Source organism: Podarcis cretensis (assembly GCF_951804945.1).
Source record: "Podarcis cretensis genome assembly, chromosome: 1".
Lineage (NCBI taxonomy): Eukaryota > Metazoa > Chordata > Lepidosauria > Squamata > Lacertidae > Podarcis > Podarcis cretensis.
In genome coordinates this window covers 115,592,319-115,619,421 of record NC_137170.1, presented here as the reverse complement: position 1 = coordinate 115,619,421, position 27,103 = coordinate 115,592,319, and the positions used below count along the sequence as shown (strand labels likewise).

Below are 27,103 nucleotides of genomic sequence, written 5' to 3'. Positions count from 1 at the left end.
AATGAAGTGAAGGACGAAGCCCTCGTTAGGGGATGGAGTGCTGTTTGTGTAATGCAGGGGTAGCCATTGACCATATTTCCTGGAGCTAAGGAGAGTTTTAGTTCAGCAGTATCAGGAAGGCCAAAGGTTCTCTGCAATGGCATTCCATTGTGCATGAAAAGCCATTGTATTGGGATGGATGTATTTTTTTAAATAACAATTTTGGAAGCCACATTACCAGTGGAGTCTCCTATGCCCCCCTTAACTATTTTCTGACATGTTTTAATATGATTTGGAATACATTCAGTGACATAATCGCTACTTTCTGTTCTTCGAATGTCTGGGAGAGCCTTCAAAACTTCTTCCATTCCACACACACACCCCATTTTAACCAAGCACTTCATCTGCTGCACCAGAAATGGTGGCACATGCACATAATTCAGACCATGTGTTTTGTACAATGTACAGATGCTAGCCTTCAGCTTCTTGCATAAAAAGCTGTAATATTGAGAAATGCCAGCCAAATCTGCTTTTGCAGCATAGGGAAGGAACACTTCAGCCAAATGATGCAATAAAGCTTTCAAATCTAATAAAATAAACAAAACTTCCATCTGAAAGCCACATGGAAACTTAGACACCACAGGTGACATTTGCTGGAACCCGCTGATATTGTTAGCATTTGTTTGGCTATGAAAGTGTGAAGGTGTTAAAGAAGGGCCGAACATTTTTTATGTATGCAACAACGGCAGCAAGGATACTCATCGCTAAGAATTGGAAAACTCAAGATCTACCCACACTGGAAGAGTGGCAGATGCAGCTGATAGACTATATGCAACTGGCTGAGATGACTGGCAGGATCCGAGACCTGGGAGAAGAGAGGGTTGAGGAGGACTGGGGGAAATTTAAGACTTATTTGCAGAAATACTGTAATTTGGTTGAATGTTAAGAAGGATGCTAGATCATAAATAATTGCCTACCATTGAATTAGATTTGATTTTGATGATAAGTGAGAAATAAGGAAAATATAAATTTATTTTGGAGAATTGTTAGATTTTATCTAAATGAGTGGTGACAAATATTGCAAACAAGTGGGTAATTTGCTTGGAAAAAACCTTTTGCAACAATGTAAGTGGGAGCAGGAGATGTGAGGGAGTCCAAAGAAGAGACGAAATTATGTTATGATATAAGTAATTTTTATTTATGCACTTGTATTCAAAAATCTTAATAAATATGAAATTTAAAAAAAAAGAAAGTGTGAATCCTGAGGTAAATTTGCAGAAAACCCCCTGGAAGAATGCTAATTTATGTGCTGTGCTAGAAAATCTTGGATTGAAACGAAAAACAGATTAAACCTGACTTCAAGCGGAGACATACAAATATTGTGACTTAACTTTTAAAGGGTTGTGTATGTTAAAGGACTGGCATTTTGGGTTAACTAACTGTTTTGTAGTGCATCTTGCTTGCCCTTCACATAACATAATGTCTACCTCACATATCAAAGGTCAGTGTAAGGAGTTGCATCATTAGCATACAATGAAAACTGTATATTGAAAGCATCTCTTTAGAGAGGGAATTCCACAGCCAAGGAATTGCCAGAGATGTCCTCTCCCAGGCTACCACAACCACATTCTGAGGGTGGTGGAACTACCAAGAGGGCCTCCTTTGCTGAGGAGATCTACAGAGAAGGAGGTGGTGTTTCAGATATTTGGAGCCCAAGTCACGTAGGGCTTTAAACATCACTGTGAGCACCTTGAATTGAGCCCAGTGATGACTAACACACAAGGCAGAGATTGTAGCGTGTTTGGCTCTAAGCCTCCAAACTCCACCACAACAAGTTGTCTCCTTGGAGCTATCCAAGGTCCTGATACTCTGGCTGCCCGGTGCTACTCACAGGTGTCCATCATGACACCTGCTGACTCCCAGTTGTGGCCAGGACAGGGTAGTATGTCCCTTTCCCATGGGTTTGGGAGAATGTGATTGCCAACACATAATTATTAAGGTTAGGCAACCAATTCAGCCTAATCCCAAATCAAATCTGATTGAAATCAGCTCTGAATTGGTCCGAATTAAATCAGATCAATCCAAATCAATTGGGACTCATTTGAACAGATATGAAGCTCTAAACCGACAGATAGACTGACTACAAAATGATCCAACAGTGCAAAACAGTACCATATAAGGAGAATGCCAGGAAGCGAAGAGGGAGAAGAGGCACTGGATTTTGCTGATTGACAACACTAGCTTGCAATCCACGGCTAGAACCTCACCCATCTCAATGCCTTACCCTATTCTGTAAGTTCTCTCAAAAGAGTTTTTTCTTTTCTTTTAATGAACCTGGTAAGTTTATTTGAACAGGAGTGATACAATGAGGAGTAATCACTGAGAAGATCCTGTTTTTTGTACACACCAACCTCATTTCAGAATATGGGTACACTTTGAGCAGGGATTCCTTAGGAGATTTCAGATCACTATGAATGTCCATAGAGGTTGGTTAAGATGTCCTGGTGGTAAATCATATTAAGGATACCTGAATGGGCTGTTGGATTGAGTCTGAGAGGGAAATTTGCACTGGCTGCCAGAATGTATCTATCCTTGCTGAATTCAGACTATATTTAATAGAGTGCCCCTCTGTTTATGGCAGGGGTAATTGGAATATGCTGTCCCACTGCTAATGTGTCTACATGCCTTTCATAGATTGTTGCAACAACCAATACTACATGCAAAACCTGAGCAAAACACAGGATTCATTATGGTGGAGAGGTCAACAGGTCAAGTAATTCTTCACTGTTTAGAGCTTACGGCAAGGTTTTCCAAAGCACAGAGATGAATAATGAAGTGAGCAAATAACAAGTTCAGTGGTGTTCACCCTCGGCTCTATCAAGAAACGAGGCCTGAATCACAATGAAAGAATAGCTGCTAATACATGTGTATACTTATTTAACAGAACGTGCATTGCAGCGGGCTATGAAATCTGAAAATATAAAAAACTATATTCACTATTTTTAAAAGTTACATTAACAGGTTGTATTCAATGAAGTTGTTCTGTCTGTCAAGGATTTCTGCATGCATAAGGGAATTTCCCTTCCCTCTCCTCCCCCCATGCACTCCCCAATCTGTCCTAGGAGTTCTCCCAACCCCCCAAAATTGATTGGAGTGGACAGGAGACGAGGGGTGTTGGATCTCAGCCAATCAAGGGGAAAGTTTTGCCAATTGTCCTTGAGCTTGATTTAAATCAGCACTTCCTATTGCATATTTTCTCAATAGCGTGATTTTCTAAGCACACAAGGCATTATGCAGATAAAGTACAAGTTTTGTACAGAATGGGAAGGAGGATCTTCCAGACTATGAGAATGGATCAGTCTTCCTTCAGTGGAAGAGTCACACTCACACTTAACATTCATCAAAATTGTCATGCCAGACAGATTGACACAGAAGTCAAGAGGGGCAAACATTACAACGCCTGCTTTGTTTTGGCAAAACACTAGGAAATGACATGGCAACAATATGAGATGCTTAATGCATGATGTACCGGCAGATATTCTAATTTTTTCTCTGTGTGGGATGCTACTGATAAATAATGTCCTTGTTCCCCTTTCTGTTGCCCAGCTGCCTATTAAAAATAAGGAAAGAAAGCTGTTTTGATAGGTTCTATTTTCCAGGAGTCATTATTCCCCACCTGCTCCAAATCCTTCACATCCTGTTTCTGTAACTTCCTCACACTTTTACAAAATTCACTCTTCTTCCTGTCCCTTTTGTTCAGAATCTCAAACCTAATATATCACTCCAACATGCATCTCCCCAATAACATGTTATTTCACTGGCTCCCTCTTGTGAAAAATGCATCTATACAGGGCCTGCCTGGCATGTTTTGCCACTTGAGGCAAAATGCCCTGCTAGTGCCACCCACCCCACCATGGGCGTGCTCTGCTGCCACCCCGCCATGGGTGCACCCTGCCCTTGCTACGGGTGCACCAAGCCCACACGCCCACAACAGCAGATGCGGCCGTGGCAGCATGGCGGTGGCGGTGCAGTGGCCTGTCTGTGGCAGAAGAGGAGGGGAAAGCAGAGCAGGGTGGTGGTTTGAGGGGCAGATGAGGGGGAGGACATGGTGAGGCCTACCCATGTAGAAGGAGGAGGTGAGCAGCATGCTCCTCAGGTCCAGATCTGTCACCTCACTTTGCTTCGTGGGCAGGCCAGCCCTGCATATATCTAAGCGAAATTTTATCTTGACATGTTGTACGCTACTCTGACTGAAAAATGTGTTTTTCAAAGTTTCATATATACCCTTTTGTATATATTTGTACTCTTCCCTGTTTCCCCCAATATTATGTCCTAAAATGTCTTATATTTTTTTTTCACTTTTAAGAAGACGTAGCCATAACACTGTCAGAATCCAGCTTTTTTGTTAATGCATTTTTCAGCTCTAAACTGTACCCATTCATCTTACAAACTTTTGGCACGCCAGCGAATGTCTGCTGATGGGGAGCCAGTGCTGAATTTCATCTATTTTCACTGCAATGCTACAGCGATCAGAATTACCCAGACAGCTCTTCTATCTCTGCTAACTGCACAACAAAATGAAATTTTCCCTACTGGTACCATAAAATGCTATGTTCTCTTTCTAAACTCATTAGAACACTAGAAGCTATATTGAACCATTTCATGTATCTCATGAATGTATAACTTTCTCTGGAAAATGTCCACTGGTAATATGTGGCAATGGTTAAATTAAATGGTTCTCTCAATCATCTCTTTATCGTTTACGATCCTCACCATCCTACTCCCTCTCAATGAAAATTCAACCACAGTTCATCTGCCAATATCTTCAGATCATGACAATCAATGGAAAGCAGGAGAAGGAAATCCATTTTCAGTCCATCTGATTCTCTTCCCCATCAGAATGGACATTTTCCTTGATTCACAGCTCAAATGGACAGCATTTCAATATATTTACTTGGGTTTGCTATGGAGTTCGCATATATCCTCTCCATTTCAGTGTGGAGGCTCCTTCTTGCCTGCCCTTTCATCACCCTTTTGTACTAATAATGTCAAAATAATTAGTTCAGTTAATGGAAAACATTTTTGTGCTCTGTGATTGCTTTAAAAAAATTATGGCACATTTGTTAAAATATAAGTAGCAGCTGCAGCACTTTGAATATCTAGGATGCCTTCCTGGGTAAATGGTTTTTCATCATTAATCTTGTAGGGATGAAAGGAAAGATTATTATTTCCATTGTTTCTCAAGCACTTGAAAGACCCGCTTTCTTTCATTCTGTTTTGCATACTAGCAAAGAAAGACAGCCAATGCAGAATCCCACATCTCTTTCCAATCACAATAAAGAAGGCATATTTAACATGTATTAAGCTCAGCATTTGAAAGGTCATACCAGTGTTCTGTGCTATTAAATGTCAGTCTTAGCATATGCAATTGCCTAGCCATTCCAGACCAAGTTATTTTTCGAATCAGAGCTTTGGGAGGAATTCTATACTCTATGGAAAAACCAGAACAGCTCCATTTGATTTTTTTTTTTTTCCTGTTGTGACAATAATGGACAATATTTTCTCTACAAATAGGGTTTTTTTTCCTGGGTTCTTTGTGGGTTGCAAAATCTTTTTGTTGTTGTTTGGATCCTCAGAGGGCACCAATTTAGTAGCATTTGAGTTTCTATTCATGCCCTGCACTATTTATAGCATAACTTGCTTTCAAAATGGTAAATTTAACATAATCATTCTTAGGTGACTAGACAGCTTGTGTCATTTTTTCCATTATTAACATTTTAAAATGTACATAAAAGGAGAAGGAAACTTTCAAGAATTAAATAAAGCATGCTACAGTACGAGCTAGTTTAGTGGGAAAAATATACAACATTTTAGAAGCAGCACTGTGAACTCCAAATAGCGTTTAGCACTGCCTCGACCCTCCGTTTATTGTTCTCTTGTGATGACTTAAAAGCACTGTTAATAGTGGCCTGAATGGGATATGCATTCACCAACCACTTTGAGGATTAGGCTTGCTGTCAACTGAATTCTTTGATGAGTTTCTGAGCATATTCTGATCCAGCAGTCATTTGTGGGTAGGGTACACGAATGCACACATGGGAACAGGAGCTTCATTTTCACTTCAGCGGAAGAGAAGAATCCACACAAAGATCCTTTCTTTGTGAAACTGTGCCATTAGGTAAACATGAGAATAACCTGGATGATTCTGATCCAAAGTCCATCTGGTCCAGCATCCAGCGTCTCACTGCAGTGGCCAAGCAGGTGCCCCCAGGAAACCCACAAGCAGGCCTTAAAGGCAATTGTTTTCTTCCATCATCGCTCCCAAACAACTGGTACTCAGTCGCATGCTGCTGGGGGACGCATTGGTCCCACCATGTCTAATAGTCCCTGAAGAAGTTTATGTGCCCTCTGTGTTGGTGCAATACCCTTCAGCATGTTGAGTCCCAAAACCGGGACGTGCGTCTTCCCGTCCATGCTCCCGCACAAGTCACATGACCCACACGAGATCATGGAGTGCAAAAGACATGCTTTTTTCAGGGCCATGCTCTCACGGTTTCAAAGAACACGCATTTGCGGTGCTGTAGAAAATTGTGGAAACCAATGTGCTTTTTCAGGGTGAGATCACGGCACCAACTTGCACAATATCACAGCGACTTAAACGGCTGCCTTGCTCTCATGGGAGGAAATGGGATGTCCCAGTTTTTCCGGGACACTTGTGGGGTATGTAGGTGGAAGGACCCTTTCGCTGCAATTCTATGATTCTCCACACATATAGGGCACGCATGGGGAAAGGGGAAGCAGGACAACTCAATTGGCCCCAAACCCCCGCTCCAAATTACACATGCTGCTGTCCCTATCTGTCTGCATTCTCTGTATTCACACATATAGCTAACATTTAAATTGGAGGATCGGCCCCCATCCATCTCTTGATGTCAGAATTGTTCATACATTCCTTTTGGGACAGAAATGTTACACACACTCTCTCCCCTTGAATTCCAGTGCTACACGCGAATATGGGGTGTATAAGTGAACTGGATTCATTCATACAGTTAATCTCCCCCATATATAATAAAAATCACTGAGAGCAGGCAAGTTCTACCCATACTGTTGAATGTATACAATACTTTTACATCTGAGAGAGAAATCAACTTATAACAACTCAACCTGCTCCACTGCCTAGACTCAGGTCCAGTGTCTTTTGAAAAAGCAATAGCTGCCCACTAAGTACAACATTCAGCTTCATCAGAACATTGCCTGCTTTTGCCATTTCAGGCCACTTCGAAAGTTCAGTCCCTAACAGTAAACAATGGAACACCTGATACTGAGCTAATCTTGTGTTTGACAGCTATTAACGCTGCCCTTTCAAACCATATGCAGGGGGGGGGGGATAGAGAAGTGTGTTGTGCTTCCCTGTTTTGCAAATCTGTTCTAAATCCCATTCTATTAAAGTTGGTTTTCCCTCAACATATTTGCGGGGATCATCCTGCCATTCACCTTGCAGCAGAACAATTAAGAGGTTGAAATGCAAATGTTTAGGCAGCTGTTCAAATGCATCTGAATTTTTTCTTAAGGTGCCAAAACAAACTTCTCCTTTACTTTTCAGCTGTTCTTATCTCAGTCTCCGATCAATCTACATGCAGCGCAAGTGTATTCCTCAATCTCTTGTGTACAAAATAGCTTGCAGATGGCTCCATTTCAAGTACTTCCTGCTCTGAAACCTTACTACAGTACCCTCAGGTGATTTCATTGCACATTAAAATTTCCCCTTCCTCCAAAGACCTTGGAGTAGTGCATGGGCCTCTCCTGTGCTCAATTTGTCCTCACAACAACTTGGTGTTGGATCTTAGTATGTGAGAGAGAACAAGTATCCTAAAATCACCAGGTGAATTTCATGGCTGAATGGGGACTTCAATCCTAGTCTCCGCAGTCCAATTTCAGTCTTCCCCAACCTAGTGCCTTCTAGAGGTTTTGGACTACAACTCCCATCAACCCCAACTAGTGCTGACTGGGATTGATGGGAGTTGTAGTCCAAAACATTGGACTACAGGTTGGTCAAAGCTAATCTGTGCCTACACCACACTTGCTAGACTCAGCAGAGAGACCATCAATAAAGCACATCATGTATCAGCTGAAGAGACAGGGTGGATTTACACAAGGGGGGAAGGGAACCACTATAAATAAGTCAGAAATTAAGTCGTTATAACAAAAGAAAAAAACACGCTATGGAAAATCGCATAGTGGGGGTTTTTTTGTACTTCAGCGCCATCTGAAGTTGCATGTTTATAATGCATTCAAAACGCCGGTTTCGCCAACCCCTGGGTACATCGCTGGTGATAACAGTATCCAATGAGTGGGAGAAGTTAGGACAGGGGTGCCTTGCAGTGACATAAGTGACATTCTGGCATTGTTGCAGAATGGTGATGGTTAAATGTTCTGTGCTGTTGATGCCCCTACGCGGGTGGCGCTGTGCGTTAAACCACAGAGCCTAGGACTTGCCGATCAGAAGGTTGGTGGTTCGAATCCCCGCGATGGGGTGAGCTCCCGTTGCTCAGTCCCTGCTCCTGTCAACCTAGCAGTTCGAAAGCACGTCAAAGTGGAAGTAGATAAATACCTTCTGGTGGGAAGGTAAACGGCGTTTCCGTGCGCTGCTCTGGTTCACCAGAAGCGGCTTAGTCATGCTGGCCACATGACCCGGAAGCTGTATGCCGGCTCCCTCGGCCAATAAAGCGAGATGAGTGCCGCAACCCCAGAGTCAGTCATGACTGGACCTAATGGTCAGGGGTCCCTTTACCTTTACTATGAAATAGCACCCAGATCCTCTTTGGGGAACTTGAGAATTGCCTTTCTCAAACCACAGCCCAGAAGCAACTGAGCTGCACCAGTCCACAAAAGACACAAGAGGGAAATAACTACAGTATCTGTGCTGTAGTTTTATTTTCTAGAATTCCCCAACCCGCATCTAGCTTAGTGGTTCTATTTCAAGACTGTTTTCCTTTGGTAACTCTTGCAAGGGAGAATCTGCACCACCTGTTTTCTCTACCCAACTACTTTCTGTCTTGTGCAATAGCCCCAGACTCACAACACATCCCTGGTCATAAAATCAAGATTCTAGCCCAGCCCACTTCCAACAATACTACTTACAGGATTGTTTGTTTGTTTATTTATCCCCTCAAAAAAAGGAGCATTCAAAAATGTTTCCTCTACCTGCTGTCTGAAGTGGTACAGTCAGGGCCAGATTTAGGTTTGATGAAGCCCAAAGCTACTGAAGATAAGGGGGCCCTTTATATATCCAGCTGTCCTTTGTCAACAACAAATTGTTGCTGTTTTTTGTGTTGAATATATGCTATATGGTAATTTGTGGACCTAATAGGTATCTAAAGCCATTTGCACATGCAGAATGTAGGCACCCTAATAGAGAAATGAGCAAACCAGTGATAGTTTAGGGAGCAGGCTAGCAGGCGGGGCCCATTGCAGGAGCCTACACAACACAAAACACTGTTGCTGTATGCAGGTTTTATTTTATTTGTTTTTTATATTATATTTCAGAAATGTACATCTAGTTTATTTTCCTTTAAATTGTTTTGGGGGGCCCAAGAGAGTGAGGCCTAAGCTATAGTTTGTTTAGCTTATACGCAAATCCGGCACTGGGTACTGTCCATTCCACAACAGCCTCAGGAATCAGGACTCTCTTATCTCCTTCTCACCTCCTTCTGCTGCATGTGTGGACCAAGCCGTAGAGTAAGAACAAGGAGCCCTGCTGCCTGCCACCCCCCACCCCCCACCCCGAAACAACGGTACTCGCTTCCCTTGAAGACTGGCCCCAAACTAAACCTTCAGGAGAGCGTCACTTTTGAACTGGGTTTTTATGACTGGAGCTGACACACAGTAGAGTTTTGCTCTGTTTATATTTGACTATGATTTAATTGTCATTTTGTGCAGGTTTTTTGTTTGAAGCGTCTGTAAACCATGTCAAGCTTTGGACACCTTTACAGGATAGATGTTTTAAAAAGTAAATTAATACAGCCGACAAAGGCTGCCGCAACTCTGCAAATGGCACGGCTGCTGAAAACCCTTACTGCCAATGGTATTTAAATGGCCTGTGTATAGGGTCGACTGGCAAATTCTAAATGTATTATTATTATTATTATTATTATTATTATTATTATTTTCCTGTACAGTTTAAGAACACATTCTCAAGTATATTAGAGTTCAAGCCTATATGTGACCAAAAGCTGTGATCATAGAATCACAGAGCTGGAAGGGACCCTGAGGCTCATGTAGTCCAACCCCCTGTAATACAGGAACATTCTGCCCAATGCGGGATTTGAACCCAGGACCCTGAGATTAAGAGTCTCATGCTCTACCATACTCTTATAGTTCCATGTTCATTGTTACATAGTTCAACCGAGTTCAGTTGGGCTAACTCCCAGGAAAGAGTGTGCAGGGTTGCAGTCTTTATTTACCTGGAGGTAAGGGCCACTAAAATGTTCCGCTTGAACTTACTTCCAAGGGAAATGCATTGTGGCCGGAAAGTTTTTACGACAGCATAAAAAAATGACACTGTTTTTCCTTTTGGCTTCTGTGAAATTCAGATCTTCAAACTGAAGAAGCCCAGGACTCTGCCTACACTCCAGTGCACACAGTGGTTGGCGGGTGGTGCTGTGGTCTAAACCACTGAGCCTCTTGGGCTTGCCGATCGGAAGGTCGGCGGTTCGAATCCTCATGACAGAGTGAGTTTCTGTTGCTCTGTTCCAGTTCCTGCCAACCTAGCAATTGAAAAGCACACCAGTGCATGTAGATAAATAGGTACAGTGGTACCTCGGGTTAAGAACTTAATTCGTTCCGGAGGTCCGTTCTTAACCTGAAACTGTTCTTAACCTGAGGTACCATTTTAGCTAATGGGGCCTCCCGCTGCCGCCGCTGCACCATTTCTGTTCTCATCCTGAAGCAAAGTTCTTAACCCAAGTTAATATTTCTGGGTTAGCAGAGTCTGTAAACTGAAGCGTCTGTAACCTGAAGCGTCTGTAACCCGAGGTACTGCTGTACTGCTGTGGCATGAAGGTAAACAGCATTTCCGTGCGCTCTGGTTTCTGGCACCGTGTTCCATTGTGCCAGAAGTGGTTTAGTCCTGCTGGCCAAATGACCCAGAAACCTGTCCATGGACAAACGCTGGCTCCCTCGGCCTGAAAGCAAGATGAGCGCCGCAACTCCATAGTCGCTCCATAGTGCATGGACTTGGAGCGGGACAGAGACTCAGGTTCCAATATCCACTCATGGAACTCAGTGGGTGACCTGGGCTTGTCAACTCAGTTGGTTAGAGTGTGGTGCTGATAATGCCAAGGTTGCAGGTTCGATCCCTGTATAGGACAGCTGCATATTCCTGCATTGCAGGGGGTTGGAGTAGAAGATCCTCAGGGTTCCTTCAAACTCTACAGTTTTACGGTTCTGTGGTTCTATTTTTAAGCATAACCTACCTCATGGGACTGTTATGAGGATCACCTTGCATGACAACCTCAGCTCCTTGGAGGAAGAGTTGGATAATAGTACAGGAATGCTGTGTAAGGGGATTCCACAGTCTCTTCAATGGGCTGAACCACACCCTGCATGCAGCAGAATGCCCTTACCTTGCCTGAAGCGATTGAGGGAAAGGCCTTGTGAATGGGGGAACTTCTGTGCCAGCATGAAATCCTAAATTGCAACAAATGTTGGTTGAAAATGTGACTTGCAGCTGCACAATGCCCAGTGCTGGATTTACTTATCAGCTAAACAAGCTATAGCTTAGGGCCCCACTCTCTTGGGGGCCCCAAAAATTTTAAAAGAAAAATGAACTGGATGTACATTTCCAAAATACAAGATAAAAAAAAAATTAAATAAAACCTACATACAGCAACAGTGTTTTGTGTTGTGTCGGCTCCTATTTGTTATGTGCAAATGGCTTTAGATACCTATTAGGTCCATAAATTACCATAAAGCATATATTCAACACAAAAAACAGCAACAATTCGTTGTTGACAAAGGACAGCTGGACATAAAAAGGTCCCCATTATCTTCAGTAGCTTAGGGCCTGATCAAACCTAAATCCAGTCCTGACAATGCCATACCTTTCAACATTTCTCTGATGAATATAGGGACGTTCCATTCCATGATGACAATTTTACTCTTTATACCCCAGACATCTTATTGGTTGGCTCCAGGCACTCTGGGCACCTTCCAACATATAATTTTTTTTAAAAAAAATTAAAAAAGCATCTCCTATACAGGATTGCCTTCAGATGGCTCGGGGGTCAGATAACTCCATACATACCCTCCAACATCTCCAATGAAAACAGGGACATCCTAAGGAAAAGTGGGACATTCCAGGATTAAATCAGAAACTGGGATGGCTGCTCTAAATCAGAGTCGTCCCTGGAAAATAGGGACACTTGGATGCCAACACTGGACACTTGTCTTTCACAGTGAGTCAAACTGACTGTGACACTCTATCTGAGTCCACACAGAAGGCAAAGGATCTTATCTTTGGAATTTAACTTCTGGGCAGATAGCCACACCTTATCAAACTGCGGCCCCATTTGCCCTTCTGAGGCCCATTGGAACTTGGCATTCATGTAGCTTATCAACACTTTGGCAACGAGATCTCCTTGTTGTCATCGTGTTCTTCCCAGAGGTGTTTTAAAGGAGGCTTCAGAACTAGCTGTGATTGTTCTGCTTTATATTTATTATATAGCTATGTAATTCCAAAACTTTATCAGGCTAAGCCTAAAGCAAAGGTGTAAAGACGTTTGCCATAAAATAAACAAATGAGATGAAACTCATACAATAAAAACATAATTGCCATTCATAAGATTTCCTTCCCCTCCCCCCCCCCCCGGCCTAGTTTTAGAGGTCAAAATGTACTCAGAATATATACTAGCATTTTGATTTGGATTGCACTATATGCAAATGTCCTTCAGTCGTGCCTGATTTTGGGTGGAAACTAATGGTCAGCGGTTGTGTCCATCCCATTCCGATACATGTCTGCATAGAAGGAATCCCATTGAACTTCATGAGGATTATTCCCAAGTAACTGCGCATAGCATTGAAGTCATAATTTAATGGACTTCAGTGGGTTTTCTTGCAATCTAAACTTACACAGCAGAATCAGAGTTATAACCTAATTTACTTCTGTCTTGTGATTTATATTTTTTCGCTATAAGAACCCCATTATATATTTCGGCAACAATCCTACATACACTTACTAATTTCCATTTATCTCTGTTTCCCATTTTTCCAGTTTTAATTCAATTCACAAGGTTTCCGCAACAGTTTGTGATTGTGAAAATTTGTCAGCATTTCAGTGTGCCATTGATCTCAGTACACACATTTTTGCATGCAATTTCCCCTAATATAATGTACATACAAAAATGCACACTTTCCTGAATATATCCAATGTTTTATACAACATTCGTAGAACTGCTCTGCAGAATTTGGAGAAGTGTGAAATTCTAAGGATAGCTACATTTCGGTTTCATACTGTTTCTGGACATAAATTAGGTTAGTTCACACTAAACCGCAAACCAAACTAAATATCTCCCTCTTCCTTCCTGTGGAGTATGCCCCATTCACATGAATGGGAGTTATCACTGAATAAATGTACATCAGGTCTTGTTGGTTGCATAGTTCCTTTGAGAAAAAGAAAAGTAATTGCATTTAGTTTCCATGTTACTTCAAACATGCTATTAAGGCTGCAGCCTTAAGCATGTTTACCGGTGAGTAAGTGCAACTGAACTCATTGCAACTTATTTTCAAGTAGGTACATGTAGCATTGAGCTGCAGAAGTTGCAAATCATGTGTCATTAGTAGGCATTACATTTCTGGCACACAAACATAATCAGCTAGCCAAATTTGAACAATGTACAACATTTAGAGGGCTCTACCGTTCCAGAATGGGTCCGAGCAACAGCGAAGCGTTAGGAAAAGAAAGGTTTCTGTGCATCTTTTGCAAGCATGGAAATGCCACAGAAAACTTCGTAGAAAGTTTCAGCCTCTTTTCAGTTGTTGCTGTTGTTTTCCTCCCTCTTAAGCTTCTGCAACAAATGTCTCAGAACATTTACTCCAACTTCCACGAAAATGACTATATCATTATGGGGGGGGAGGACATTGCTGGCACGCAGAGTAAGTTAAACTTTAGACTCCTGCTGTGCAGAGCCTCTTATTTGCTTTCACATCTGAAATCCAAGTTAGCAAGAAGAGATGCAAGAGGAAAAGTTCAGAAGAATTACTCTGATCCCAAGAAACGACCATGGCACTACTTACCTAAAGATTGGTCTCTGGAGGTGCTTTTTCCTAATTGTAACACAATCAGCCATTTAAATGAAGGTGGGGGAATCTCCTTGGCCTGAAAATAGTTCCAGCGAGAACCTGGGAGCAACCAGGGGACCTGTACTTAGCTACTGTGCTGAAGAGAACACAGTGGATTTTTTTTTGGTGCTGGGGAAAACCTCCCTCCCTCTCTCTGACAGTTGAGCAAAGTGAGGCCATAGAGACCACATAACGTCTGAGCAAGACCAAACCATGCAGGCTGTTAACAGTAGCGCTGGAGTCAAGTCGATCGAAGTGGGGAAGTGCCTTGGAATCTTCTCAGGTGCTTGAGAAAAATGCAAAACTTTGCCAGCCAGTTAACTCGGGGAGAAGAAAAAGTGCTACGATTATTCCAGTCATGAGAACACGTCTTACACACACGGGTCAAAGTCTTTGATGCAGAGGCTCCCTTGCACTGTAAAACAAGCTCGTTAGTTCAGAGACTTCACTTCTTCTTTTCCCCTCCTTCTTCTCCTCTTTCTTCAAAATAAAAGTTGTCCAGCTGTTTCAGCAAGCACACACACACACCCCTTTGCAAGTGCCTTCAGAAAGTTTTTTTTTCCCTTTTCCTTTTTTTGTGTGTGCCGTTGTACGGAACTGTATACAAATTAAAGGAGACGAATGGCTCTGGTCTCTGTGCCTGGCTTCTCTTCAAGACGTTGTTGTAATTATTTTACAGTCTGGCTATTATTCACTTTGGCTGATGTGTAGCTGTAACTATGCATATTAAACCACCGCTCATAATTTCTGGCACTTACACAGCCTAACAGCCCACAGTAGGATGCAGAGCTCGCAGCTGTTGGGGGATCATAACGACACAGAATGGAGCAACTAGACTTGCATCAGGGAAGGGGGGAAAGGGAAAAACAAACCAGATTTCTTCACCAACAAAACTGAACCCTGCATTTCAGTCTGGCCATGATGTGAAATATGGGGCATGTTAAACATAAGCAGAAGTATGTCAGCATGGAATAGAATTAATACTACCATAGTTAATCGACAGAGATAATCCATCTATCTATTACACAGATTGAGGCGCTAGGTAAGATTCCAGTCTCTGGAACTTCAAACTTACATTAGTCAATGCCATGGGTAGGCAAACTAAGGCCCAATCGCCTTATAAATTCAGCCTGTGGACTGTCTGGGAATCAGTGTGTTTTTATATGAGTAGAATGTGTCCTTTTATTTAAAATGCATCTCTGAGTTATTTGTGGGGCCTGCCTGGTGTTTTTATACCAGTGTGGTGTAGTGGTTAAGAGCGGTAGTCTCGTAATCTGGGGAACCGGGTTCGCGTCTCCGCTCCTCCATATGCAGCTGCTAGGTGACCTTGGGCCAGTCACACTTCTTTGAAGTCTCTCAGCCCCACTCACCTCACAGAGTGTTTGTTGTGGGGGAGGAAGGGAAAGGAGAATGTTAGCTGCTTTGAGACTCCTTAAAGGGAGTGAAAGGCAGGATATCAAATCCAAACTCTCCTTCTTCTTCTTCTTCTTCTTTTTTTTTAAAATAATATTTATTAAAGATTTTCAAATATAACAGAAAAAGAAAAACATCCAAATTTAAAACCTTATTTTCATTGGCATCCTTCCAGGACTTCCCCTCCCCTCCCCCTCTTGTATTCCAATTCTTTCAAATAAATTCAACAAATTCTTACCCCAAATTTTAAAATTATTATCATTGGCCCAATTTAAAAAATATTTTCCCATCCCCTAAAATCGACCTGTTCCCTTCCACGAGTTCCCCTCTTTAATATGCAATACAGATTAAAATAAACAGAAAAATAGAAAAAAGAATAAAATGTAATTTAACACCCTTTGGATTCCAAATTTCCCTCCCCCCTTTCCCGGTTGCGTTCCCAATGTCCGTCAATATCTACTGTCATCCTGGAGCTCCCACATCTAAACCACAGTCCTTCACCAGTCCGCTTTGCCGTCTTTTTATTAGTCTTTGCCTTCTTTTGGTCATCTTTGATTTCACATGTCCAATCTTGGAAGGAGTCTATCTTCCGACTTTGTCCAGTTCTTGTTATTCTTGTTGTTCTTGTTGTTCTCTCTCCTCCTCTCCCCCCCCCCCCCCGCTCTCCTGCACAAATGTTCTAATTCCAAAAAACTTCTAATTCCTCTGCAGAGGCTTTGTTATTCAGGAACAAAACATTACGTCAAGTCCCTTCCATTCTTCAACAGATAAATCTATTGTCTCCTTTAGTGTGTAAACCTCTGTAGACAAAATAGTGTTCCATTTCTGCAGTTTCCCAGGAGATAAAAAGTCCTATTCAAATTCGATGCCAACAATACTTGTAGTGTCCCACAGCTCCTCTAGAGGGATTATAGTAACTCAGTTTCCTTCCCGATCACACCCAACAGTCAAAGTAACTTATTATTCCTTGTTTTAAACAATTTATATCCAATTTGTAACAAATGTGACCAGCAAAGTCCTCGTAACAAAGTTCTCTTTTTGTTCTTCCACTTTGACAGCTCCTTTGACAGCTGTCAAAACCTCTATTTCTCCTCTCCCGGCGCTCTTACGGATCGCTCCTGGGGTTTCCGGGGGGGGTTGCCTTTTAATTCACATTCCACTTTTCTCCTCCAGCCCAATCTTATAATTTTCCATCGCGAAGTTAATAATTTTATCAAAAAAAGATTGCACTCGATCTTAGTTGTCAAATCCTTTGCTTTAGCTTCTCTACAACAGGGGGGAGGCTGACTTCCTTTTTGCACCTCCCCCGCTCGCTCCGAATTTAAAAAGAATTTTCCCCCTTTTTTAATCCAAGTTCCAATTACTCACGGGTTATTCTTTTAAAGTCCAAATTTTCAATGGAAGAAGTCAGCGCTCTCCGTCGAATGGCATGCGGCTTCGCTCGGCAGGGGAAGCGGAGGACTCACAGCACCACCACCCCCCTGTCACCCGCTCCGCAGCCTTTAAAAAGGCTCCTTCGCGGGTCGGGGGGGACGCAAACGGTGCCCGCCGAGTCACCATGCCCATGGGTTTCAGCGCCCATGGTTTTTGAGGGTCCCCGCGTCGCCGGCGCGGTAGAACCCAGCCCCTGCCGAGCAGGCTCCCTCCGGAGCTCGGAGGGAGTCCGCCATTCGGCGATGGCGCCAACCCGGAAGTCCTTCTTCTTCTTCTTCTTCTTCTTCTTCTTCTTCTTCTTCTTCTTCTTCTTCTATGAGTAGGATGTGTGCTTTTATTTAAAATGCATCTGGGTTATCTGTGGGGCATAGGAATTCATTCATTTCCCCCAAAAAAGTATAGTCCGGCCCACCACATTGTCTGAGGGACAGTGGACCGGCCCCCTGCTGAAAAAGTTTGCTGACCCCTGGTCAATGCCCAGCCTGGATAGCTCAGTTGGTTAGACCATGACACTGATTATGCCATAGTTGCAGGATTGATCCCTGTCAGGGACAACTGCATATTCCTGAATTGCAAGAAGTTGGACTAGATGATCCTCATATTCCCTTCCAACTCTACATTTCTATGATTGTATCTCCCTGCCCCATCAGCACCTAGTATGCTTTGACAGTACTGAAGAGAGGGGTCATCATTGCTGAGGCACACCCTGGGCCCCATACAAGGTAGCAACTGCCATATTTATTCCCCACAGTACCCCAGAGGAATGCCAGACCCTCCAGAGGAATGCCCCTATTTTCCAGGGACAGTCCCAGATTTACAGCTGTCCTGGTTTCTGATTTGATCCTGGAATGTCCTGCTTTTCCTGAGGATGTCCCTGTTTTCATCAGAGAAATGTGGGTATGGAGTTATGCAACCCCTGATCCAAGGAGATAAGAAACTATACAACCTTTAGAAGACATCTGAGGCCAGCCCTGGATAGGGAAGTTTTTAAATGGTTTTTTATGTTTTTAATATGTGTTGGAAGCCACCCAAAGAGGCTGGGGCAACCCAGTCAGATGGGTGGGGTATAAGTAAAACAACAACAACAACAGAATAGGACATTATTTTCATCAGAGAAACGTTGGAGGGTATGGAATGCTATGTCTGGTGTTACAGGGCACTGTGGGAAATGTAAATGGTGCCTCCTGCCTGGCAGTGATCGGAGAACTCACTGGCACATCTGTGGACAATTGCTGTTGGTGCCAAAATCAGGACCCTGTGTGTGCAGTGTTTCACTGCCATAGGAGGAGATTCCCCACCTAAAAAGCAAACAAACCCTTCCCGCATGGAGTAAACAAACATATCAGAGATCAGTGTTTAGGGCAGCTCTCTCCCTTGTGTGGTAATTTACTGTATGCAGGGACAGTGTTTGTGTGTGTGCTTTACAAAGGGGAGCATTCTAAAATATCTCCCCCATCTCTGATATGGTACAATTCTATCAGCTCATTGCGCAAGCTCAGTGTAGAGTGGCTCTTCTTATTTCCCCACCTCCCTTCCCCCCTCCCAAAAAACCCCTGAGGCGACAAATTCCCCCACAAGTCCTAAGATGCCTGATGTTGATATTACCTTTACCAAGCTGTGGCCAAGAGCCATTGCTCCCACAAAATAAACATAGGAATAGGGTCTTAGGTCATCTGTGGCAAAACTAGAGAAAATGTAACTACAACCTGCCCAGAGATATGAAAGCTGGGAGCTAAATAGCACCTTAAACCTAGTGTGGTGTAGTGGTTAAGAGCGGCAGACTCGTAATCTGGGGAACCGGGTTCGCGTCTCCGCTCCTCCACATGCAGCTGCTGGGTGACCTTGGGCTAGTCACACTTCGCTGAAGTCTCTCAGCCCCACTCACCTCACAGAGTGTTTGTTGTGGGGGAGGAAGGGAAAGGAGAATGTTAGCCGCTTTGAGACTCCTTAAAGGGAGTGAAAGGCGGGATATCAAATCCAAACTCTTCTTCTTCTTCTTCTTATGGGAGCAACAACAGAATGTCTAGATGCGTTTTTTTAATAACAAGAATACAAAGCTGAAAATGAATGAACTGCAGCTAAAATACTACGTTCCTTTTTCACATGTTCTAGTCCTTCCCCTGCCCACCCCCCTAATATTCTTAAGAGGGTGTATTCTCGAGTCTTCAGAAAGTAGCTGGAAGTGGGGAGGCAGAAAAAAGGTCCTCCTTTCCTTCCACTCTGCAGTTTTAATCTGAAATCTCAGGCGCAGTACTGAGCGCAGAGCTCAGAAACTGCTTGCTCTAATAAAATTCCCTGTCTCAAAATGTGCCTAGAACAATGGGAGTTTTGAACACCGAACCTGTCTAGATGGGTCTGTAAAACATTCCTAGAGAATGTGGTCCTGCGATTGAAACCTGGCATTTTTGACCTGTTATGTAAACCCACAAAACTGATGGTTTTCCTAGAGATGCAGTAAACAACAACGAAGAAACCCAAATACTTGGCAAGCCACACTTTGATTTTGGACTGTAATTTAATATTTCCCTCATGTAGACCTCATGGGTTGCTCATGATTCCTGTCATGGCTTCTGGGAACAACATGTGGCAAAAACCTTACCTCATGCAGGTCACAGATTGCCCTGACATCCTCTTCAGGAGGCAAGAGATACTGAGACGCTGGTGGTCATCACACAGCTACCAGCCATATTCTTTTCCTGAGGTGAGAGTTCAGCTGAGTTTTCCTTCGAACTCCTTGGCCAGTCAAAACACAAGAAAGCGCCTTCACAAGACTACTTTACCTGACCATGTAAATAATTATGGGGGAATTACCTCATGGTGAGTCCTCCACATTAAAAATGGTTGTGTGAATCTGCCCTTATATTCCCACAAGAGTCTCACATTCTCAAACTACAATTGATGTCAACTGTGAAGGGCAAATGCCAATATACACCTCTGCAGGAAATAAGTGCTGCCTAAAATGTCAATATTAAGAAGAATGAAAAACATGAGAACCAAATTATTGCCCATGGCCCTGACAGGCAGGCCATCTGAACTATTTCAACAACTTCTGTTGCCTTGTATAGAGCTGAGCACAAGCACAATGAAGGATGTAGCACCTTGATTCCCCCAAGTTCATGTCAGCCAACTGCAGGGACATTAGCTGAGGGAAGCATGCATCACAAAACACGGATAAGGAAAGCATCCGGCAGTGTAAAGAATAGTTGCCTCTGAAGCCCCTGCCAAACTACTCCCATTCCTTTGCTGCTTATTTTCCCAAGGGAAGAGAATGACTGTATAGCTATGGGCTAGTTTTGTAGAATTTTGTACAACCGATGTACTTAAAGTCTCTTCCCCTCACCCCCAGGTGAGAGCTGGCGTAAGTGTAGTGGCAAATGGACTAAACTACAAATCAGAAAGTACCCAATTTATATCATGTCATGAACTAACTAGATGGCAAAAATTGCTCTTGCTCTCTCTTCCATTTCACTCTGACTCCATGCCCACCCCATCTGCAAGATCAGAGATAGCAATACCACGTTGCCTGAGAAAGCCAATAACAAATTGATTCACCTCATCACCCTTATGTTCATTATCTGCTTGAGGCTGGAAAAGTAAAGACCGTAGAATAAGCTGTCTTCCAAGCTTAGCTAGGTCACAAAGATGGCTTGCTGAAGCTATGGGGTCTAAGCTTGGAGCATCTTGCTTCTTCCCTTCTTCCCAAAGTTCCCCTTGGGTCACATCCCCTCGCCTTGGGAAGAAGGATTACCAAAGCCTTAGTTCATTTTCTTCCATCATGTGAACCCACCCAGAAAGGATGTCTGAGCAAGATGTTCCAAGCTTGGGCCCCATAGCTTTAGCAAGCTGTCTTTGTGTTTCTATACAAATAATTTAGAATATGTTACCTTTTTGAAAATAAGTTAAACTGCCTGTCTTTTCTTGCTGCTGTATGGAAAGGCGCATGAATCGGACCTTTGAAGAGTTTGTAACTAAACCATTTTTAAACTTACTAAATGTGTAGTCTCTTTTTCTATGGGAAGTAAGGGGAACTTTGAAAGGAATTTAGAAGGGGCTATTTTAAAGATCTAACAGCCTATATATTTCCATGCTTTACCTTGCTGCTTGTTTTGTGATTTTAAATCTCTGCTGAGGCTCTCTCACCATAGAGCACTTGCTCCAAATCCAGAGAATAATTTTATTCTTTTGCTAATTACAACCAAACATTAATAAATAAATAAAATAAAATTCAGCAGCCTTGGACAGCACCTTACTCTTCCTTAAGTGTGGGCTATATATTGATATATCATCCCACACTGCTTTGAAGCCCATATTGCAATATCTGTTTCATAATTTTTTACCTGGCAATACATTGCGAATCATGATGTGTGTGCATGTTGCCTATGCAAAAATCACAATGCAGGAAAACCCGTGAAGCCAGCCAATGCCTCTATATAGCTCCATCCTTATTTCAGACACTGTGATATATTGCTATATTGTGATGTTTGGCTGATGATATATCGTGATGTTGAAAACCAGATGTCGCCCAACCCTAATCTTTATAATTGTATGGTGGGCCTTAGCTCTGCCAGGCTGTAAATTTTAAATGTAAATTTTAAATACAAATGAGACACCCTGCTTCCTTCCTTTCCCATTAGACGAAGGCACAACTCCCTTCCAATTTAAGCCCAGAACAGAAGGAAGGGGAAACCCTGATGCAATGAGGCACTTCCAGAACATTCTCACACTTGAACCACTCCTGGAAAAGAATGTCTCTTCATCACAATGGGATGGTTGCCTAGAAATATGCCCCATTATTTTAGCCAATGGGAAAAAGGAGATAGAGACTCATAAGATTACAATATGAGAAGCAAAACACAGCCATCCTTCAGAATTCACACATTGCCATATTTTGCAATGCAATTCCCCAGCCAAGTAATGTGCTCAAAAATGCACTTACTGGGGTAAAGTGTGTATATTAATGCATTTGTTGATTAAATATATTAAGATAAGTTTGTACTAAAATGCTGGTGAATTTTGATGAGAACTATTTTTTTCTCCCAGAGAACCCAGCCAGATGGGCGGGGTATAAATAATAAATTATTATTATTTTATTATTATTATTTTTAAAGTGGCGAACTGAGGTTGAAATGTGGTGAACAGGAATTGGAAAAAACGGGAAATTGAGAGAAACTGAGGTTGTCACATGTGCCCATCTCTCATAGGACTGCAGCCTTGATCCAGCAACAGCCAGGTTCTTTGGATGCGAATATATTTCCTTCAGGGGCATTCCTCAGCACGATTCCTTACGTTACAGATCAGATTAACGAAAGCAAAACAAAGTCCACCCAATAACTGCTGCACGAGCTTACATTCAGCGCCCGGCAATGGAAGCACACAAATGTGTAGGGCAAGCTCAATTTATTCCCTTGCCTTGACGTCAGCAAATGGAAAAAGACGCTCTGAAACTTAACCTAATGACTTCTCCAAGCTTGCAAAACTAGAAAGTACTGAACATAAGCATGATGACTCATTCAGGCACTCGGGAGAAGGCAGTTAAAAAAAATAAATGCCCTAGCGGGCTATTGACCAGTTCTACTCTAGTTCATGTGGTAAAGCCATGAGCAAACAATTGTAAAGACCTTTAAGCTCCGATTTCCTTTTTCGCCTATAGCAAATAGGAGTATTTGTAAAACTGATTTAATCTCTCCCTCTCTTTCTCTGTGTACACAACATGCACAGGAGACCAGCAACGTCATGTTGCAGGGAGATTAATTTCCTCGCTAAGACTTTCCTGCTTGCTGGCTGAAACCCAGGCTGTTTTGGTCTCTTATTCACTACCACAGCCCCCTTAAATCTGAACTTGCCTGACAGATTTGCACAATTTCCACCCCCCCCTGAAATGAAAGCTTACAGCCACGCAAAAGGCTTTTGCTACTTAAAAACTAACTGAATCATAACCCCCTGACCACCAGGTAAATTGGGGGGGAGGGGAGAGATGCCTGACTCCCCCCCCCCTTTCCTCAGTTGGAAAGGAACTGGAACAAGGAGGCCTCAATTCTAATTCGGCACAGTGCCTTCTCCCAAGATCCCCTCAGCCTTGAGGTTCCATCTGCTAAATGTAGTAATAAGACTCCTGTTTACCACCTTCCTTCCCCAACAGCTTGATGAGGTACAAACTGTATTTAATACACTGAGGAGGGACTGGGAGAAAGAAACACACAGAGAATTTGGAACAGGGAATTCCCGCATAACAAAGTAAAATCCAGCAGTAGCAGGCTTGGTCCACCCCCAGGAGTACGTTTGAGGTGATTTGTCACCTTTCCCACCTTGAGTAAAGTTCTCATTCAGGGGTGGTATTTTTATTTACAGATAGGTAGCCGTGTTGGTCTGCCATAGTCAAAACAAAATAAAAAAAATTCCTTCAGTTATCTGAAGAAGTGTGCATGCACACGAAAGCTCATACCAAGAACTAACTTAGTTGGTCTTTAAGGTGCTACTGGAAGGTATTTTTATTGTCTCTCGCATGGCCTGATCATGAGTTGAAGCAGCTTCTCTCGTTTTCTTTCCCCCCAGAAGGCTCTGGGCATATAGGTGGCCCCCATCAGACCAAACAGTCTGAAAGCAAACAATCTGAGAGCATCCCTCTGTGTGCTACTCTAGTTAGTGCTTCCTAATCTTCCCTCATATGTTTCTCTCCAGAACAAAGTGGATAAGCTTTATAAACTTATCAGACACTATCATTACCCAGCTTGTTGTTCCCAGAGGAACTATGTCAAAGATGGGATATCCTTCTGCTCTTCCTTATTTCTTTAGTATTTCAAAGACAGCCTTCTACCAGGCTTCTCACAACCTGCAGGTGAGGTTGCAGATCAACAACTTTAGTTGAAATCAAAGGGTTTTTTGCCCTTGGCTATGTGAGCTATGCCTTCCCAAAGGTGTTTTCATTGATATCCCTTATGGTTTGGGAATCTCCTCCATACTCTGAAAGCGGGTGGTATCAGCAGGGATGGGCAAAATTCTAGCTTCTGTTCAGGATTAGAATCAAGCTCACCCTGTTCTGACACTGTGTAGCTTTTTAGTAGGAAAAATCTGCTCAAATCCTTAAAGAGATCCACTGATTTTTTTATATTAAGGTGTGGTTCTGCATTAATGCTACTAATAAGAGTAATAAGGTGCCCCAAGAGCCTTTGGAGCTGCAGATGTTGCTGCACTACAAAACCCATCCTCTCTGGCCAATGGCCATGCTGGCTGGGGCTGATACAAGCTGGAGTACAACAACATCTGGAGGGCTACAAGTTTATCATCCCTGGGTTTTTAAAAAAATAGTTGCAGTTGCCTACAGGTGGCTAGCTAGGGGTTCCTGCCACTAATGCATGTTCAAAACAAACCAAATCCCCATGGGAGCAATGGGGTGATGTGCCATCGTTCTCAGTGGGAATTGTACTTAAAAAAAAAATAATACAATCCGTGTCCCATTTCTAGCATACAAGAGAGAGAGAGACTGCAAGAAACTCTCCAGGGTTTCCAAGAGGGGTCACTCTGAGCTCAGTCACAGGATATTGCCAAAGATTGAACTTGGGTCTTTCTGCATGCAAAACATGGGCTTGAGCAGTGAGGCAGATGCCCTCTCCTTGTATGACCTATCCTTTAATTTTCTTACCAGCGTTTTGTGTTTCGTATCTGCAGCGAGGATGAACAGGGAAATGGCAGAAAAGATACAGAGGTGGAAGGGTGGGGAGCAGAGTGGAGAAACACATTCCCTTGGGAGTTAGAATGCTATATTTGTTCTGGGATACACACGAGTCAAAACATGGGATTCCTTGGTCTGGAGCCAGTGCAATATTGTTATTGGCCAGAGGAGATGGAACCTTGGCTCTTCCTTTGAATACATTGTGATTGTTTTTGCATGCATTTTGCAAACGAGTCCTCTAATTGCTGTGCTTTGCTGACCATTGTGTGATTACTAACAGTTAAAACAGCATGAAACCATTCATACTTGCATTGCCATAGATGAAATAAGGTTTTTTTAAAAAAAGGTTTGCGCCCCAAGTTTGGATTTAATAAGATTTTGCTTTGGGGAATGGGGGAGAGGAGAGACCACAACATCACCCTGATCTCCTTTGAGGAATGTTAGAATAAAACTAAACAAAAACAAAAACAAACAAACAAACAAACAAACAAACCAGAAACATCAGCTGTGCTCTAAAGGAGATTTGCAAACAATGGTTTCCCACCATCTGAGCTGGCCATAAGAATGCAATTAGGTTGTAGTTGTGCATTGACAAAAGAAGATCAAGGAAGGAAGTAGTCTATTATCCAGTCCCTGTAATGACTGGGTTATCAATTAAAAAAAGAGGTGAATGCAATAAAAACAAAAAGAAGTGCACATGGTAGTGCACGTTATTAGCAACAGACTATGGGAAGGATTGGAGGGTTGAAGCAGCTCAGATTGTATCCACATTTCCTTGGAAGTAACTCCCATTAGTAGTATATGTAGACTACCTTATATGAAATGTATAAGCCCTGCCCACTCTAGAGTTTAACAGGAGACATCACAGTGACATTGCCATGATTGAGGATGTCACCATGAGGTCACCTGTCAAACTCTAGAGGGGGCAGGTCTTAAACATTTGATATGTGTTAACCGTGCATAGAAGCCGGCTGTAAGTTATTACGAGACAAATGAAGTGTATTTGGGAAAACAGATGGTGTTATTTTATTTGTCCACTGATCTAAATCTGTGGTAGCCAACCAAGTGACAGGGTTTATTTATTGAACTTTTTTTTTAGGAATTCTGTTTTATGTCTGCTTCCTCATTGCTTTATGTCAGCTCCCAGCTGAACGATGGTAATTTCTTGTGTGTACATAGTCAGTTTGGGAACCAGTTTTGGCAGAAAAACATGAGGCTGCTGCCAGGGTTGCTTGAGACTTTGATGTCACTCATGTGTGGGCCCTCTACTGACCTGGTGGGCCCTCTTCCTCCCCCTATCTTAGCAGCAGTTTAAAGGTAAAGGTAAAGGTACCCCTGCCCGTACGGGCCAGTCTTGACAGACTCTGGGGTTGTGCGCCCATCTCACTTAAGAGGCCAGGGGCCAGCGCTGTCTGGAGACACTTCCGGGTCACGTGGCCAGCATGACATCGCTGCTCTGGCGAGCCAGAGCCGCACACGGAAACGCCGTTTACCTTCCCGCTGGTAAGCGGTCCCTATTTATCTACTTGCACCTGGAGGTGCTTTCGAACTGCTAGGTTGGCAGGCGCTGGGACCGAGCAGCGGGAGCGCACCCCGCCGCAGGGATTCGAACCGCCGACCTTTCGATCGGCAAGCCCTAGGCGCTGAGGCTTTAACCCACAGCGCCACCTGCGTCCCAGCAGCAGTTTAGGAGAAACCAAAACTGATAAATTCATCCACCCCTGCTCAGTGAGTGATGCTACACTGAGGGCTCAATATAATATTATCAGCTTGTAGTAACACAGAGTTGGGCATTTTTACTGGTGGCACCCAAGATGTGGAAAGCCCTGCCTGCTAAAATGCAAGAGGCCCCATCAGTGTTGGTATTCCACCAGCTCTTGAAGACACAGCTGTTTAGACAAACATTCCTCTGAACCCAAACTTCCTGATCTAATTGTCTTCCTTGCTACTTTAGCTGTTTTAATTGTTCTGCTTTTGAACGGGCTCATGTCGTCGTACATTTTAATTATGGATGTGTTCAAATGTTTTGAGGGAATTGCTTTATTGTGTATTTTAATCCTGCATGGCTATTTTATAACTGACGTTCCACTTATGAACCACTTAGAAGCCATTTTGGCATGCGAGTAGTATATATTTTTTTTTTATTATTATTATTATTATTAGCAATGACTCTTAGAATCAGCTTCCAAAGTTTGCTTTTTGCAAAAAGAAAAAGGGAGGAGAATGAAAGGAAGAGCTCAGATCCAAAACAAATTGTTCATGCTTCTGTTT

General features: G+C 42.9%; 1 protein-coding gene across 3 annotated transcripts in view; it reads right to left on the bottom strand.

Moving 5' to 3' along the window:
* PDE1A (phosphodiesterase 1A) overlaps positions 1 to 27,103 on the bottom strand; it is a 144,614-nt gene that overhangs the window by 79,408 nt on the left and 38,103 nt on the right. Inside the window, exon 1 of one of the 3 annotated variants that reach the window (XM_079978580.1) lies at positions 14,272 to 14,784. The exons of the other annotated variants lie outside the window; for them this stretch is intronic. Coding sequence (XP_079834706.1) covers positions 14,272 to 14,324 — 53 coding nt within the window. The 5' untranslated portion in view covers positions 14,325 to 14,784. Of the gene's footprint in view, positions 1 to 14,271; positions 14,785 to 27,103 lie in introns of those variants that run through there. 3 annotated transcript variants of the gene reach the window in all.